The sequence below is a fragment of the Dermacentor andersoni genome, chromosome 6 (genome assembly GCF_023375885.2).
Source record: "Dermacentor andersoni chromosome 6, qqDerAnde1_hic_scaffold, whole genome shotgun sequence".
NCBI classification, from domain to species: Eukaryota; Metazoa; Arthropoda; class Arachnida; order Ixodida; family Ixodidae; genus Dermacentor; species Dermacentor andersoni.
This window is the reverse complement of record NC_092819.1, coordinates 18,989,299-19,006,143: the sequence shown is the minus strand read 5'-3', so window position 1 is coordinate 19,006,143 and position 16,845 is coordinate 18,989,299. Positions and strand designations below refer to the sequence as shown.

Sequence of the window (16,845 nt, the reverse complement as noted above, 5' to 3'; positions counted from 1 at the left end):
CATTCACACCAACACCAATTACATGCCTCTCTGCATGCACAATGCCAGCATTAGGCAACCAACAGCAGCTGACCAAAAAAAAAAGCAAACATACTTTTCCCGACATTTAACAGAAATGAAACAAAGTACTGCAAACATGATAAAGTACATGAAATTATTTTTTATACTATAGACTAAGGCAAGACATTAGGAAAGTATGTAGACAGCAGTTCTCCAGTCCAAAACACCCATGCAGCTGCATAATGTTGTGCTCATCAGTAATGCAGGCAAATGTGCGCTCATTAGCTGACAGGCTCACCAGTCTCGCCGCATCCGCTTGACAGGAGGGCTCATATCGTGCCTTGCTGGACTATAACGGTCACTTCGGCTCCTCCGTACATCATAGTCTCGATAATCACGGCGGCTGCAAGATATGACCCCACTGTTGATTTCACTTTCAATATTGCACATCTGTGTGCTATACAAAAACTGTTCCCACACATAAACAAAAGCACTTGCAGAACACAAGGCACGAAAATGCAGTAAACAATTATAGTAATAAAATATCTTTATTCAAATTATTGCTTCATTCAAAGTATTTCAAGGTGCTGACTGAAGTGCAAGCCTTTTAATACCCCTGACACATGGGCAAAACTGAAGTCCTTTGCAGTAAACCCCTTTTGTTACTCTGAAGGAGCCTTTCCAGAAAGGAGTTTAGCCGATGACATACGGCACCGCACTAACTCCCTTAGGTGGTTCCTCAGATGAACGCTGCAAGAAAGTGCTGGTTGTTAAAGCAGCAAGAGAGAAAACATTCTTAAAAAGCTGCATATTTAGATTACATTTAGCTACTGTAGAACCCAAAAACACTTTTGTTTTTTTCGTTGTTGATGGCTTATAATGCGCATACTAGTGTATTCTATTCGCGTTTTTGCGCTCTTAGCAGCAATTTAAATTGGTCTAGCAACTATGTACAGTCGGTGTTTTGCTATGCTACAGTGTACTAGAATAGCTGTACATGCTGTATTTATTCTGGTGCTGGCCACGTTTCTGTTATCCTTTTTCACGTCTTCTTGTCCCCTTCTTCGTGCGTGCAGGTATAACGAATTTTATTGAATCTGTTATTCGCACAATTGTGATCGCGTGACAGAATTGCACATTTACATCATGGTTCAGCGAAACGCTAGCGATGAAGCCAAGGGTTGAGGTCGCTCTGACGCTTGTCGCTCTTGGACCTCTTGAAGGTGAGATAAACGCAGCCAAGGCGAAAGTGGAAAACATCAAATGTCCACTCATCATGAGCATGCTTCATGCTGACTGCTTCAGCAGTGTCCCTTCGAGCCACCAACCGCAGAAGGTGGGCCTACGTGCGCAACGAATGATGGTTTCACGATGCTAACATGTCAAAGACGACGCAGCAAATGACATTGCCAGAATTCAACATGGCGGCACTAGCGACGTGATGCGAGCGTTTGAGAGTATAGCTAGAGTAAATCTTCACTGTTCGACAAATCGCATTACCACAAGAAATTAAAACATTTTCGCGAGGTAAAAAAAATACTTATGGGACACCGTAGTTATGTTGCAGGTTTCCTTCTATTGACGAGTTGTGCACGCTGTGTGCGAGAGTAACGCCTTTTCCACTCGAAAAGTAGGTGCGCGATCTCAAAGGAACTCCACCGGGAGGGAGATACTCCTTTGTCGTGTGTCACCGCACTTCAACACCTTTCCGGTAGATGTCCCCTTACCTAAAGGACTTTAGAGTGCCCGTGTATCAGGGGTATTAGATCGTTTCCATTCAATCGCATTTATGTTATCATTCACTAAGAACCAGCCAGTGCCAATGACAATGTAGGCAAAGTCCTGCCCAGACTACTGACAAAACGGGAAAAGGAAAAGAATTGGGGTGGAATTTGTGTGAAAGCTCAACTCTCGCATTCCTTAATGTTTGTCTTCCCCACTTGACTCTTGAATCTCGCTGACGCTTGACTTCCCTACATGACATACATGATGGTGTGGAGTATGGGTCCTAGTTTCCAGCTATAAAGGGAGGTGCCGTGAGTATTCTATGCGAGTGCTACCTGACCACGAGGATAACTCAGGTGTGAAAGGAACTTGCTTCTTCCTTCTTAAAAAAAAAATAATTTCTGCAGTTTTACATGCCAAAACCACGATCTGATTATGAGGCATTCCGTAGTGGGGGCTCCGAATTAATTTCGAACCCCTGGCGTTCATGTGCCTCCAATACACTGGCGTTATTGCATTCCGCCCTTATCAAAATGCAGCCGTAGCAGCTAGGATTTGATCCCGTGACCTTCTGCTTAGCAGCACGACGCCAAAGCTGCTAAGCAACCACTGCGGGTCCTACTTTATGGCTACGGAAAATCGGTGCATGTGGATTGGGCAAGTGTTTGTCGGTGCTCTTTGTGGGATTAACCCACAACAGGCTTCCAGTGCAGCTTCAAAGCACGGCATCAGCATTGGCGAATACAATAGCTCGGATGAGCTTACATTTGCGGGACTGCACCAGCAAATGACATAAGTGACAGTGTCCACAGTGGGTGAGCATTTTTCGCATGATATCCTTGTATGGTGAGTTGAACATAATCGATTCCTCAGTGTGTTCTATTCCTTCATGTATTTCAGCTTGCTGGCGTTCTCATACAAAAAGGAGCAATAAATGCCTTTTTGTGCTTGCACAACTGTGTACTGCACCTTTTGTTCGTTAGCGCACTTGAAGCTCCACAAATTATTACAATTATTCCATCCCAGGTTATTGCTGTACTCCACTTTATTACAAAATGCAAAGATAGAAATCCACATGTAGAGCCTCGTGGGATGCATAAATTATAGAATACAGACTGCAGGCAACTCGAAGAAAAGGTGCCTCTCATCGGTGTGCAATAATATGCAGTCCTCTTGTCACCACTGTGCAAAGTTTTGTTTCAATGTGCATTTTATAAGACCAGCACTACTGGAGTGTGCTTTCTACATCACTGTAGCTGCTTTAGGGCCTTTCTGCACTTAATGGAATACTACTCATAATAAAGATCATTTTCTGACCCAACAACTCTGTTATAACAAGTTTGCTGTGTGCACACCAATGCAGTCCCAAACCAGCAGCTTCCAGGATAGAATCCAGTGCTCACCCACAATGTGGCACTTGTAAACAGCACCTTTTGTAAAAATGCAGCAAATTGTATCATCAGAAACCATTAGTGCAGGAATATGTGCTTGCCCAATCAGTAGCTGTCCCACAATGATATCGCACTATACAAAAATTTTGACTTCATATGTAGGAACAATAATTGCTTAGTTAAGGGAAAGGAAGTTTTATGAAGCAAGACAGTCTTGCAGATAAAAAAAATTTCACTGTAAACATTTATTGACTGCTGGGAGAGGTAGATGCATGTAGATTGGCACCACATAACAGCCAGGCAGCTAATATAACAAAAGTATTTCCATTAGCTGCTATTTTCATTTCTCTAAATGGACACTGTGCATGTGGACAAACAAGAGTCGACTAAAGTGGGAAACTTGGCTTGCTGGTATTTAGCCACTAAAACATCTTGTGTTCATTCATCTTGTAATGCGCTGTGTGAAACTGAGTACGGCTACTAACAACGAAGGACACACCAGACCTCATTATGTGTAGTTTCTCCTTCAGTGTTAGCCGTATTCAGTTTCATTCGGCGTATTACAAGATGAATACCATTTAAAGCTAATCCTCCAATCAATTACGGCAGAGGCGTGGCTATCGAAAGCATTGGAGAAATATAGCAACCGTTCGTAACTGACAGGAGTGGATAGACTAACTTGCTTATGACAACAAAGAGGGGCGTCTAGGCTGGCGCGGAATTTTCTTTTATAGAACGTTCCAACAAAGGGAAATAACATTGGACAGTTCTGCATCTTTGACAGCGCTATTCATGTTGGCCCCTTTTGTCTTTTTTTCCCCAGTAGCAATTAGGATTTACATAGGCTCGATGGGCTACTTCAGTTCATTCCGCGCGCCTTGCGTAGGGGTGTACAGCCGAGTTGAAAATCGCCGGTGCGGTGCACAAGCCTCGAGATTTTTTGAATGCCACGCATAAATTTCATAAACGCGTTTAAAAATACTGAAAAACGCAGGAGACAACGCCTGAGCTTACCGTTCTGGCCAATCGTCCCGTCCACGGCTGCGATCATCCCGTCGTTCCTGGTAGTCGCTCCGTTCCCTTCGGAACTTGTCCCTCCCACGCCGCCTGTCGTACTCGTCGTCGCTGTCTCCCATGCTCTGGGATAGGAGATGAAAAGTTATGCTGCCATTCTGACACAGCTGCCTCGAGGCGAGGCTGGCATCGCAACATGGAACTAGGAGCCTGTACCTAGTAGCCCGTTCGAAAAAACACACATCTACTGCGCCTATAAGTTAACGTCTCTTGAATTTAAAACGAAAGAGCAGAAGGCAAGCTCCACTTTGCAAATGCAATACCTTAATTTAATATGTACGTTATTGTGTAACCAGAATCGTAAGAAATGGAGCGGTGTTCATTGCTGACTCGTCCGGAAGTCTTTTGCCGGAGCCATTTTCTTTTCGTTCTCACTTGTCGAGGACACAATGTGCCGCGCAGGCATAGCACATGGGCCGCTAAGTGACGACCTCATTTATGCATTGCAGGTTAGAGACATATTTCCAGTACTTTCTGAATACTAAAGCAACGCATACGCGGCCCTACTTAGAAGTAAAACATAAAATAAGGCACCAACTTCACCACAAATACCCGGCGAGGAGGCACGCAACAAGAGTTTTCAAATGGCTACTGGAAGGGCTTAATGACGATGTAGACGTAGCCAAGCGCAGCCAGCCTGTCCATTAAAAGAAAAAAAATACGATTATAATATTTATCAACTAACAAACAATACTTTACAAAAAGAATCTGCCAGTTCAATTTTGAAGTCAAACTGCAAGCACGTTGATTTTTGTGCATTACTAGCAACATTTATTGACGTTCATGATGCCAAAGCCTTCAAGATTGCTGTTTACGCTGCAGTTACAATCACGGAGGCTAAAATGACGTACGCTGACGTAGAAGTTGAGAGGTTTGTAGCGCACTCGCAAAGCGGCGCTAGCATCGCCACGCCTGCGTGTCAGGAGCGCTGCTAAAAAAGCAAAATATCAGCAGTTCACCACCAACACCGCTGCAAATGCAATCACCTCTCTGCGCTTACGGCTTGCAGCGCGCGCTCACTCCCGCAACCTCTTCCCTCTGTCGCTGCATCTCTCTCCCCACACCTCGATAAAGAGTTGCGCTCCTGCCTGGCGCTCGGCAGCTGCGAGTGAACCGTTGGAGGATCAGCATCGAGAGAGCGCGTCCTTATTTTGTAGGGCTTCCCCCGCACTCTGGAAAACGCTAACCCTGAGTGCAGACAATATAAGCTTCCTCAGTCAGCTGTGTTTCCATAACAAGCCAAAGGACAACACGACGCGATCGCTGAGAGGCGCATCGCCTGACACAGCAGTGCACTGGATACTAGTAATCAGCAGCGTGCTACAGCATCCTCGCGACGAGTCGACATGCCCCAGCAACAGCAGCACAGCCCAGAGGTGGTGGTGCGGTACGGATTGGGCTCGTTCGTGCCCGCTAGCGACCTGCGCCCCGCACCGGGCGATCTGATCGAGATCGACCGTACGCTGTACGCTCACTGGGCGCTCTACGTCGGCAACGGTGACGTCGTGCACGTGGTGGGCCGCAACGAAGAGGACATCCCCACGGACTTTGCGTACGTGCACCTGAGCAAGCTGACCGATGTCGCCGGCTATAGCGGGGTGCGCGTCAACAACAAGGAAGTGCGCGCCAAGGAGCGCTGCTTGGTGCCTTCGTCGGCGGCCGAAACGGTGGAGCGGGCCTACGCCATGCTCGACCGGGAAGTGGAGTTCAACTTCCTCACCCGGAACGGGGAGTACTACGCAACGCAGTGGAAGTTCGGCATCGGATGGAGCGACCAGGTGAGGCCACCTCTGCTGTTGCCGTGCGCGCGTCGTCGTCGAGGCTGACCGCGTTTTCGCCCTCCGCCGTCCCGCTTCCTGCGTCCCCTCGGTCACCGGGCTAAACTCGTTTTGCTTCTCCGCAACGGCCCCGCCGCTGCGGCAAAGCGATTTCGACACTGCTAGCTTTGGCGAGGCCGTATGCAAAATCTACGCGGACCTCTAATAACTGACGCGCGCGTGCATGCTAGAGCGCATTGCCTGCCACTTTCAACGAACGATTCCGTACAAGTGAAGTGTTGGCCCGGACTGTGCTGCAGTGCGACCGTGCGCTGATTGGCAAAACTCCTGTAAAGCTAGCTTTTGGTCAGAGCGCATCTGCTAAGGAGTGCCTACTGTACTGGATGAACGAGAAAAAAGGGAATTAGCCGAGGGGCCCGATTTTTATTAATCATATCATAAGAAGCCAACAAACAAAGACATCAAGGACATCAAGACACCAAAGACTCCGTGGTGTCTCTGTTTGTTGGCTTGTTATGATACTGCACTGGATGGAAGAGATACTGTAATGACCGCATTTTGGACATGGCCAACCAAATGATCAAAAACTCTGCAGCATTTGAAGTGAGGCTGTAGCATTTCGTTCACATGTGTGCCGTGCAAAGCAAGCCCATTGCAAAATAATACGGAGCAAGCAACCGAAAGCTTGCCGTAATTACAGAATGGTCACGTAAACCCCGCCGTTGTGGCGACATTTAGGTCACAGCAGGGCAGGAACGAATGAGTGAGGAATATTTCCCCGCGTGTGTGCAGCGCAGTCCTCTACCTTTGAAGCCCCTCGGCTGAATAAGGCCGCGAGGAGAGACCGTTCGCTAACCTCGCCGCCCTCTTCTCCTCCTCCCTGACGCGCAGGCCACCGTGACGCTGAGCGTGATGAAGCCTTTGGCGAAGAACCTCCAAGTGGGGCACACGACCTTCCTGGCGGGACTGCAGGCCGTCTTCGGAACGCCGACCACGGCGGCCATTGCCAGGATAGCGCCAAGCTCGCCGAGGACGCCACAGAAGAACGCCCCGACGAGCGTCGCCTAAGCTGGCTGTGACATCGAAGCAGCGTACGCGAGGACTTGGCTGCTTCGCTTCCTCTTCAAACTGCGCGCCGCGTACGGACGGTCATTTCTCGCCTGCGCGGTGTGAACGACGCGTAGAGACTGTGTGTACAAAGTCAAGCCGGGTTGTTAGTATACCTCGAATAACCGTTGTTGGACGAGGGGTATTCGCGCAGAGAGAGATGCCGCGTCCCGGTCCGATCTCAGCGGGGTGTTTGTTTCCGCCACCGATGGTCTGTGGACGCGGATGCCTTCCCCTGAAGGCATAAGCAAGGAATGTGTATGTATTGTCGAGAATGGCAAACGACCACCTTTCTTGTATGTGTTGCCCTGTTGGCGACGGTTGTTGGCAGTCAGATTTGTGATTCAGGGTACGCGAAGTTGAACGAACAAGCGTGACTTCTTTTTTTTTTCTTTTGCTTATACAGGCCTTTTGTTTTTTTACAATATTTTTTCTACCGTTCCTTTTTGGAAAAGTAAGCTTTGTACTTTTTTTTGTAGGTTACGTTTACTGCCTCGGCCAAGTTACGCTGGCGTTCTCGCTTGAAGTGTAGTCCGGACCTTCAGACTTTGCACAAAGTTTCATATACATAGGCTTTAAGAAGTTTCGGCAGCTGTTTCAATTCCGCTCGTAAGTTATACCGCTTGACACTGCCAGAGGCAGAAACTAGATGCGCGAGGTTAGGACGAGACCAAGAAAGACTTGAAGAGAGTTGTTGTCTTCCTAGTCATTACTTCCTTTGTGCAAAGCATGAAGTTCCCACCCTTTTACGGTACCAAAACACATGGTTACCGTACGTTGTTTTACAAGACGGTGACAATTTCTTTGTCTTTCTTTTAATGCTCGGAATTTTTTTTCTTACACAATTATTATATACCTGTATGTCCGTCTCAATATGTGTTGAGCACGGATAGAAAACCGGCAAAAAAGAATTCGACTCCGTGAGTGCTCTTGCTCAAGGAAGAAAGTGCATTGTTGCCAACTGCCTTGATTTAGTTTCTGCCATAGGCATTTCCATTTCTCATATTCATGTGCTTCATTCGGCGGCATTCGTGACGCCGTTCTATCACTGTAAATATATCATGCCTGTTAGTGCTTGTAAATAGTGTCACAATCACGTACTGTTTCTCGCAATGTTTGTAAGTAGTTCGTACAGGTGGCCTTGTCACATTAGCCTCTTAACTCAAAGCTAACTTAAAGATTTAAATGAGCACGCGGAGCTTATATATTCTTGCTCGGTGCATGTCTGTTTTGTTTCTTTAGGAGGATCAGCTGCAATCTTAGGCTTTACGAATCGTGAAAGCAGAGAAGGCTTATCCAGTAAACAAATGTAATGCGCACATTTAATGAGTGAGCTCGTATATGCCATATCAGGCGGCCACTGCCTACTACGTCGCTTTGCATACGAAGGCGCCGCGAGAGAAACTCTTGAAGAGAGAAATCGCCGTCGTTTTGCTCTTGCTTCCACGGAAGAGCCAGCATTTAAAGAAGAGCGCGATGATATTTTGTGCTGCCAGAACACAACTTCGCTCCCATATTTTTGTGCCAATGTGCCACGCGATCTCCGAAAGCGAAGTAAGCGAGATAGTTCAAAGTGAAAAGTGTGCAGAGGAAAGGATAGCAATATTTTTCGAGACCTTCCGACAGCTGTGGTCCAGCCACCTGTGATTGTTTTATTTATTTTCTTCCCCCTACCGGTTATCGTAATTTGCTCGCGCGTGATCCTTTCTTGAGAGGAGGAGGAGGTCTATAAGAGGCTGAGGCAGCGCGCGTTTGCTCGGCCAGCGTCGAGCAGATTCAGCGCCCTATGGAATACGTCGAAATTTGCCACGAAGTGGGCTTTTGAAAAAACCCTGTGGTGTCGAGTGATAAAAAGAAATTTTATGCACATGTTGCGTGTGCGAGGTGCGCGGGATAAGTGCGATTGTTGTGATTGTTGTTTTGTTTTTTTTATGTGCCGCGCAGCTGTTTGTTATGATACATATGTTATAAAGAGGGAAAACTCGACCAGGGGGCGCGTAGCTGTTTTCAAACGCGTGTTCAACACGCGTGTCTTGTGATGCTCTTCCTGAGCAGAGCTTGTTTTTATGTCATACCAGTTGCCAAACAGCGCCTCGGAATAAAACCTCATATTGTGACTGCTTTTATGAAGCTATAGCAGCCCTATGCTCAGTAATCAAGAAAATATGCCAGTATTTGATGTTAATCCAGCCTTAACGACTTAGCATTCCAGCTTGGATTTATCTGTCCTATAAGTGACGCTACAGCAACGTTTTCAAATTTTGGCAGACTAATTGGCTTATGGAAGTTTCTTTTTTTTAATCACGGGATCTGTGGCAGGTTTAGCAACTGGTACAGCTATTAGGAGCTTTGCTTTCTGAGGACCACGTTTTCTGCCCGATAACAACTGTGTCGCAGCTCGCGTGCCTGCTGTCATGGCGAGATGCAAAACTATAGGAGACAAGGCTTCGGCAATTTCACTGAAACGAATACAGTTTTTCTGTTTTGTTCCTGTGCTCTCATCCGGGACACAGCACGGGCTGCGAGAACAACCTGTCCATTATTTCGGTTGTACATATTCACTGCGCGCAATGTGATCATCATCATCGTCATAATGTTCCACGCACCACCGCTTCACCCCTGTGTTTTGTACATAACGCGTGAGCTTTGAGTTATCATGTTGTTTCGGCGGGAAAAGAAAACGCGAACGAAAGAAACAATAAATGGGCGTTACCAGAAACGTATTAGTCGTTCTTGTGCGCGATTCTGCGCGCAGAGACTGCGCCTCTCGGCGGAGCAGCTGCAGCAGCAGCGCGGGGAGAGTCCTTTGACCCGAATTGGGCGTGCCGAAGGCGCATGTTCCCTTTCTTCTGGATTGACCCCTCGAAAGTTCAGAAATGCGCCTTCGAAGTGTGCTTTGTTTATCTTTTTCTTGTATTTTTCGTTGCTTTTTTATTTAATCGAGACGAGTGCCTGTAGGAATGTCTCGAGGTTTATAACCGCGGCTCTTTTTCGAGGCACACACAAGAGACAATGTGTGATTCATGTGACTTTTGCCCCGCGGCCTTTGGTCAGCGTATCGCAGTTTTGCCCGAACCGGTGAGTCCGTCGGCAGCTATGTCTCGCAGTGGAAGTTTTAAGTCTTGCATATATATTATGCACTATACGCGTTGTCTACAACCTCCTCGTACCAGAAGGCACCTGAGAGGCGTAACTGCGGTTCTAGTAGGTTTTTATTACCGACTCGTATATTGCAAATGTAGATTTTCTTCAATACCCTGGTTAGATGCTGAAGGTAGCATCTCCTTGCGAGTCGAAAGAGTAACCGTCTCGTCATGATCGTTTTTATAGAAACTGCTTTTATGGGACTAAGCACAGAGATGAAGGTTATGATAGCATCAGTAGTAGGTCGGCATATTGGTACAACATTCTGGATTTTGATGTCAACTCGTGGCATTCGAAACACATTCCGAAGGCGCCTTTCTCGTCTGTGAAGACGCAACGGTCTGCTAGATCGAATTGGTGTCAATTTTCACAAAAGTTGGCAGCAATACGTAATGTGCTTAATCTACTACATAGTTCCAATTTATACTTTATGCTGAATCTGCGATAAATATTTTGGGTAATGACGTACGAGTTACATTTAAGAAGTATTACAGGCCACATACCCAATTGGGTATCATGACGCCGAGGAGGATAGCGAGGACATCACCAGGTTGACTATAGGTTGGCTATTTTTCGGCGAGAATCTGTTAAGCAGCTCATCCATGTACTATACTCTCATTGAAATTCGCCAATCGCATCTTAGCTGGAGAGCTTAGATGACTTCAGTCATAGACGGTGTCTTGGTGCCAATCAATCGATTTTCTTCCCACTGACATTTCATGTAGATTATCTTTCTTTTCGTTCTCCCGTCAGAGCTTCTTCAGCTCACACACTAGCTCCCAACAAACCCAACAAACTCTGTTTAGTACAATATTGTGCTGTGAATGTGTTTCTATTACGCCGTACATATGTCGTTTTTTTTTTTTTTAAGCGACAGCCTTGAGTGGCTTGTTGCAGTGGGTCATACCCGAAAAAAAGCGGCGTCTAATCCAGTGAAGCAAAAAATATCATCATCTGGAATGGCTCATATCCCCGTAAGCAAATAAAGAGACAATGGCTGAATATGAATGAAGAAACGAGAGAAAGAAAAAACGAAAGAAAGAGAGAACGAAATAACCTTTATGTAGTTCATTAGGTGCTCGCATGTGTCGTTGAGGAGGTCGACTTACAGCGCCATACGTTTACTTCAGACAGCAGCTCGCTGTATCTTTCGAGACCCCTCCAATCGTATAACTTAATGCATTACTATGTGTACAGCAGACTTTCGCCTTCACGTGTTCCAGGAGTGTAACATGCTGCCGAACTTTCTTTTTCAAACACGCACACTCATATACAAAAACACGCGTTACACAACCGCTTGTGCCTGTTCTAGAAAGCACAAATCAAACAAGCTGCGGCTGTCGTTCACTTTGTTTCGTTTAACCACCTGTTTGATTGCTCACTCGCTATGTCTCATAGGTCAGCGGCGGAATACAAGATACTACGTTTACACCTCGAAGGGGCTGCAACCTTTAGAAATGATTTAGTTTCCTACAAAAATCACTAAAGGAAACCATGGGAGTAGTGTCTACGGGAGCTTCAAGTGTACTGGTTCAGACAGCATGGGAAATGATGGATATAGTACACGGATTTGCCTACGCTACGTCCTTTTGACTTCAAATGTCATCTTCAGCAACGTTATAAATGGAACAATTCTCAATGATTATGCACGTGTGCAGACACCTTTTGCCTTCATGAGTTTGGAAAAGTATAATTGCTGGGAAATTAGAAAGAGGTGATGACTTATTGGGATCCCCTTAGAAACGGGGCGGCGACGAACGGTCACGTAATATATTCATGCTTATCAGTTTAGCATTTTGCCCCCTTTAATCGTTTCTCTCTTCCTTCAAACCTCCCTATCTACCTTTTGCCGATACATATGCATGTAACGGTCCCTGTCCAATGAATCTCTTTCCTACTTTTTTTGCCCTCACCAATATTCTAAACGTATCTTGCTTGCATCGACTGCTGACCGGTTTGACCGGTCTGAATCCCAGCGCCTCTGGGAGGCGGATGTTAACTATGCTGGCCTCGCTGGGTGAAAAGATTTTCATGGTAGCTGAACAATCTCAGCGCCAGTGTTCGTTCCCTCTTGTAAACGCTTGTGTGCCGTGCTTTGGGTGCACCCTAAAGAAATCAATACGGAGCCCTTGGTCACGCTGCTTCTATGACTATGTTCTTAAAGCCTGACGGCGTCATTCTTAAGTTAACTTCTCCGTTTAGATTCGGCACTTTATTTACACTTTTTTTTACAATCTATGCAATCAACGTACCTCATTTTCGTGTCCCCCCTCTCTTTACTAGTTCCTTATTTTTAACACTCTGTAGTCTTTTACGTGGTCAGTTTGTGTTCTTGCGTCCAAACCTGGCAAACCCTCCTCACCAGTACGTTCCGTAATTTTCAAGGCTACAGTGACGCCAACAAGTTGTGAAGAACTGCATTTGTGCAAGAAGCGCAAATTATGAAACACTGAGAAAGCAAGAAAATAAAGGTGGTAAAAAGTGTTATCTAACTATGGACACCTTGGCACAGAACTCTCTGGGGCCGAATTCACAAAGATTATCGTTCCTAAGTGCTCATTGTCAGTGGGTTGCCACCTTCGCTAATAGTATGTCCTGCATTAGGATTAGCTGAAATTTTCTCTTACGAACTATGCTAGCGTAAGAAATTTTTTTGTGAATGGCGGGCCCTGTTGTTTTCAAGGGAGAAACAGAGACCCTCTTTATTTACAAGCGCCTCTTTGTCCGAGGTGTGACGCAGCAAGTCTTGCGCACTCGTCACCCGTTCCCACTTTGTGGTGAGACGATTGCTCATTTCATCTTAACAAATATATTTTAGAAGCCCGTTTTTCTCAAGTTGTGGCTAAAATTTCTCCATTTCTGAGTTTCTTTCTTAGGGAACCTCCTCTCTTGTACACTGTCGTATAAAGATGCTGCTCTGTTGTGCATTTTTTTTAAATGTGCTTTCCTCTCAGCGGAGTGCCAGGTAAAATGACATTTACCTCAGGTCTGCCTCTCTGCTGTTTGTTAAATAAATTTCCTCTCTCTCATGATCAGGCAATTTCTATTTGTTTCAAGGCTAAAGCTTAGTTAAATGCGCCTCGCTAAATGCTTATTTCGATTATTATTTCAATATGTTATTTTCACTTTAATTCACTAGTTTGCTTACATTGCCCCCAATCCACCCTCTTTCTCTCTCTCTCTCTCTCTCTCTCTATATATATATATATATATATATATATGTCTTGGCCAATCCCCTAGAGTGGGTATGTGCCACAAAATCTAAAGATCTACATCTACATTTACAGCATATTTGTAATTTTATTTCTGGGGTCTCTTTCCAGAGTTTATTCAAAGTATCAGATTTAACAGTGGACATCAACAGCCTTAAATAGGGTCCCTCTGGCTAGTCTTGCCACGGTGTTCAGGGTCGCCACCACTGGGAACGGAAGCGCTGGAGCTCTCTCACGTACGACGCTCATCAGGCAGGCCGGTTGCAGGAAGCAATGTGGCATATTCGCTATGAGCCGAGCCTGTTTTCCTGTAGGCCGATTATAACAAAGGTGACTCTTAAAAGTCAATCGCCCTTCAGAGGCAGACGCGCACGTTAGGCCAACACGAATACCAGGCTACTGGTTAGAGACGGTAGGTTCGGTTTACACGAAAAGAGAGAGAGCGAGAGGATATGGGGATGGGGTACTTTAGAGAAGAAAGTAAACAGACTCGGAAGGAATAGTTCTGCATGCGAGTGTCTCCACTTAAATATCAAGCGTATATCTTCTAAGAAACTCGAATGCCCGCCTCCGACTTGCGAACAGACGTTGCGATCTATCTGGCAAGTGGCTGTAAACATCTATGCTATTCGTACCTGACGCGAAGCTCTCTTCTGGAGATTCTGGCTTCGTCTCTCTGTCGTCGCTATAGGTCACCGAGTCAACTTGCCATCTGGTTTATGGCTTCGCTCGGCTATGCTGAGTGTGAGAGAGTGCAAGGAGAGCAATGGTAGGTAGGTCCACTGCATGAGCGTCTGGTTTTCTACCCTACACTGAGGGCAAGGAAGGGGAGAATAGAAAGAGAAAAGAAGGGAGAGAGTGAGCACAGCGTGCGCCCGGGAAGATCTACGTGGAGTGAAAGTGCGATATACCTGCCGAAATGCTAGCTGAGACCAGGTGTTAATTCCAACATTTTCTGCATGTGAATCACGAGCCCCTCATTCAATGAATGACTCATTAAATGGTTAAATTTTACGCTCACGCCTCTGCTTGGCGTCACAATAATGCCACTGTGTAATGCATGGAATCCACGAGCCATGCCCTGGCGTTCGAGGATGCGTTCGACAGTTAACGGACGACTCTGAAGCGGCGGGAACGCAGCGCAAGAACACATTGTAGTGCATATTTTGGGGGAGCAGTTACCGCAAGAAAAACACGAGACTTGAAGAAGGGGACAACACGAAGCGGTGCTGACAACTGATAATTTAATGAAACGAACGCCAAGTTTATATACATGTGGCACACGTGTGCACCCGAAAAGCAACGTAAAAACCAATAAAAAACACAGAGCGGCCTTAAACAGAGGTGCGATACAAATACCAAAATAAACGCTGACAGACTACTGAGGCACCGAACAGGTGTGCGTCACATGGAAAGAAGCAAAAGTTCTTTATGAGAGACCGCAACTGACGGCCAGCTAACGCAATCACAATCCTTAAAGTGTCGCATGGCATGTTGTCGCATGTTGTCCTCCATGCACCTTGCAAACTTTCGAAGTTGTGCATCATGGTGGCAAGGAGAACCACAGGCTCTGCCTCCTGTGAAACGAAGCACACAGATTCGCATGTGCATTGCACGACACGTGTCATATACTATAAGATTCCACTTAAGTGCGGCAGATACTACATTGGACAAACCGGTAGGTGCATCAACGTTCGCTTGCGTGAGCATGAGCGTTTCCTGGGGGCTGCTGGAGGGTCGAACTTGGATATTCATCACCGTAGTTGCTTGGGCTGATCTGCGTTGTTTTCAAAGACTGAGATTATTGGCAGAAAAAAATGGCAGCTGGAAAGAGAGATTGTAGAGTTGTAGAGGTTGTAGAGTTGCAGTTTCTCAGGACTCAGAAAGAAATTTTGTTTCTTTCCATGTGATACACACGTATTCGCTGCCTCAGTAGCCTGTCAGCGTTTATCTTAGTATTTGCACTGCACATCTTTTTAAGGTCGCTCTGTGTTTTTTATTGGTTTTTACGTTGCATTTCGCGTGCACACGTCTGTCTGATCTATATAAGCTTGGCGTTCGTTTCATTAGCTCATCAGTTGTCAGTACCGCTTCGTGTTGTCCCTTTCTTCAACTCTCGTGTTTTGCTTGCGGTAACTTTCCAAAATCATGTATCACCAACTGGCCTACACCTACACTCTGCTATGATAGTGCGTATATTAAATATCCTGTATAGGCACTGCAGACACGTATACGTGTGCTCTCGCTGCCGATCGTCTGACGTAAGATTGAACTCCAAGATAACGCCACATTATTATAAAGCAAAGCGTAGGTGTGTTGTCTGACATAGGCTGGGCGCATTTGCTAATATATGTTCGCTAACGCGATTGGCTGCTCTTGTGGATTGTTTCAGATTGTTTCAGCGTAAAAACTTTCCCGACGTAAGAACCTCCCATCCTAACCCCTTCTTCTTCCTCTCCTAGCCTATCTTACTTCCCCCCTCTCTCCCCGTCGCAGCTGGCGCTGAGCCGCGCTCTCGCAAGGGCTGCAGAAGGCAATGCTAACCTTTCCCTTCTTCATAAAGAAGCACTTCTCTCTCTATCTCTCTGCTACCCTGTACTCGCCCTTGTGCGCAACTGCGTTGAGTTCTATATCATTTTCCCATCTTCGACGTGTTGCAGAAGTGAAGGCCTCCTAGTAAAGTTGGTGAGAAGGAAGTGAGCCCTGTACAGAGAGTAATACACACGATACTCTACACCAACTTTCCATTTCCTAGTGGCATATTTACATTCCCACGTCTGCACACTAGACAAGAACTGATGGCAATGCAAATATTCCCAGTTGGAATAATCTGCCCGGAGATCGAGTGCCAAAGTCTTTCCGTACATTAATCTGTAATCTGTGCCCATTGAAATAAATGTTAAATGTACCACCAACTTTGAGCTTGCTTGTAAACGTTTTCATCTCCATAACCAAACGTTATAAATAACTTCGCGATCATTGTTCAATATCTTGGTGTATTGGCTATCGTTAAACTAATATCCATTGCTTTCTTAGAAATGCATATCTTTAATGGGCCTGTGCCTGATCTACAGTGACCTTCTTCTATTGGACCAGATGCTAGGCGGACAGACCAAAAATTGGTCCAAATATTTTTGTATGCATCTCATTTGTGAGCTTGCGCAATTACGGATTGATTGATTGATTGATTGATTGATTGATTGATTGATTGATTGATTGATTGATTGATTGATTGATTGATTGATTGATTGATTGATTGATTGATTGATTGATTGGGGTGAACGAACTTCTATGCGATGGACGGACAGATGGATGATGTGAACGTGTAGGCAGTGGTTACACAAACGATACGTTAATGGACCTCCCGAGTAGGCACGGCTTCCAGTGTAAGGCACAAGGCAGTGAGGGAGGCGG

General features: G+C 45.9%; 2 protein-coding genes across 7 annotated transcripts in view; one reads left to right on the top strand and one right to left on the bottom strand.

Annotated features, from left to right (window-relative positions):
• Positions 1-16,845, bottom strand: part of Ars2 (arsenic resistance protein 2) — a 116,537-nt gene that overhangs the window by 83,544 nt on the left and 16,148 nt on the right. For 5 of the 6 annotated variants that reach the window (XM_055065900.2, XM_055065901.2, XM_050169962.3 and 2 more), the window contains exons 2-3: positions 4,131-4,255; positions 299-403 (exon numbers count right to left, since the gene is read on the bottom strand). In XM_055065900.2, coding sequence (XP_054921875.1) covers positions 299-403; positions 4,131-4,255 — 230 coding nt within the window. Of the gene's footprint in view, positions 1-298; positions 404-4,130; positions 4,256-4,728; positions 4,794-16,845 lie in introns of those variants that run through there. The other variant, XM_055065902.2, reaches the window with a different exon arrangement.
• Positions 5,264-9,794, top strand: LOC126521311 (phospholipase A and acyltransferase 3-like). The gene is made up of 2 exons (XM_050169976.3): positions 5,264-5,968; positions 6,860-9,794. Exons 1-2 carry the CDS (start codon positions 5,537-5,539, stop codon positions 7,034-7,036), a joined length of 609 nt encoding a protein of 202 aa, XP_050025933.1. The 5' UTR covers positions 5,264-5,536; the 3' UTR covers positions 7,037-9,794.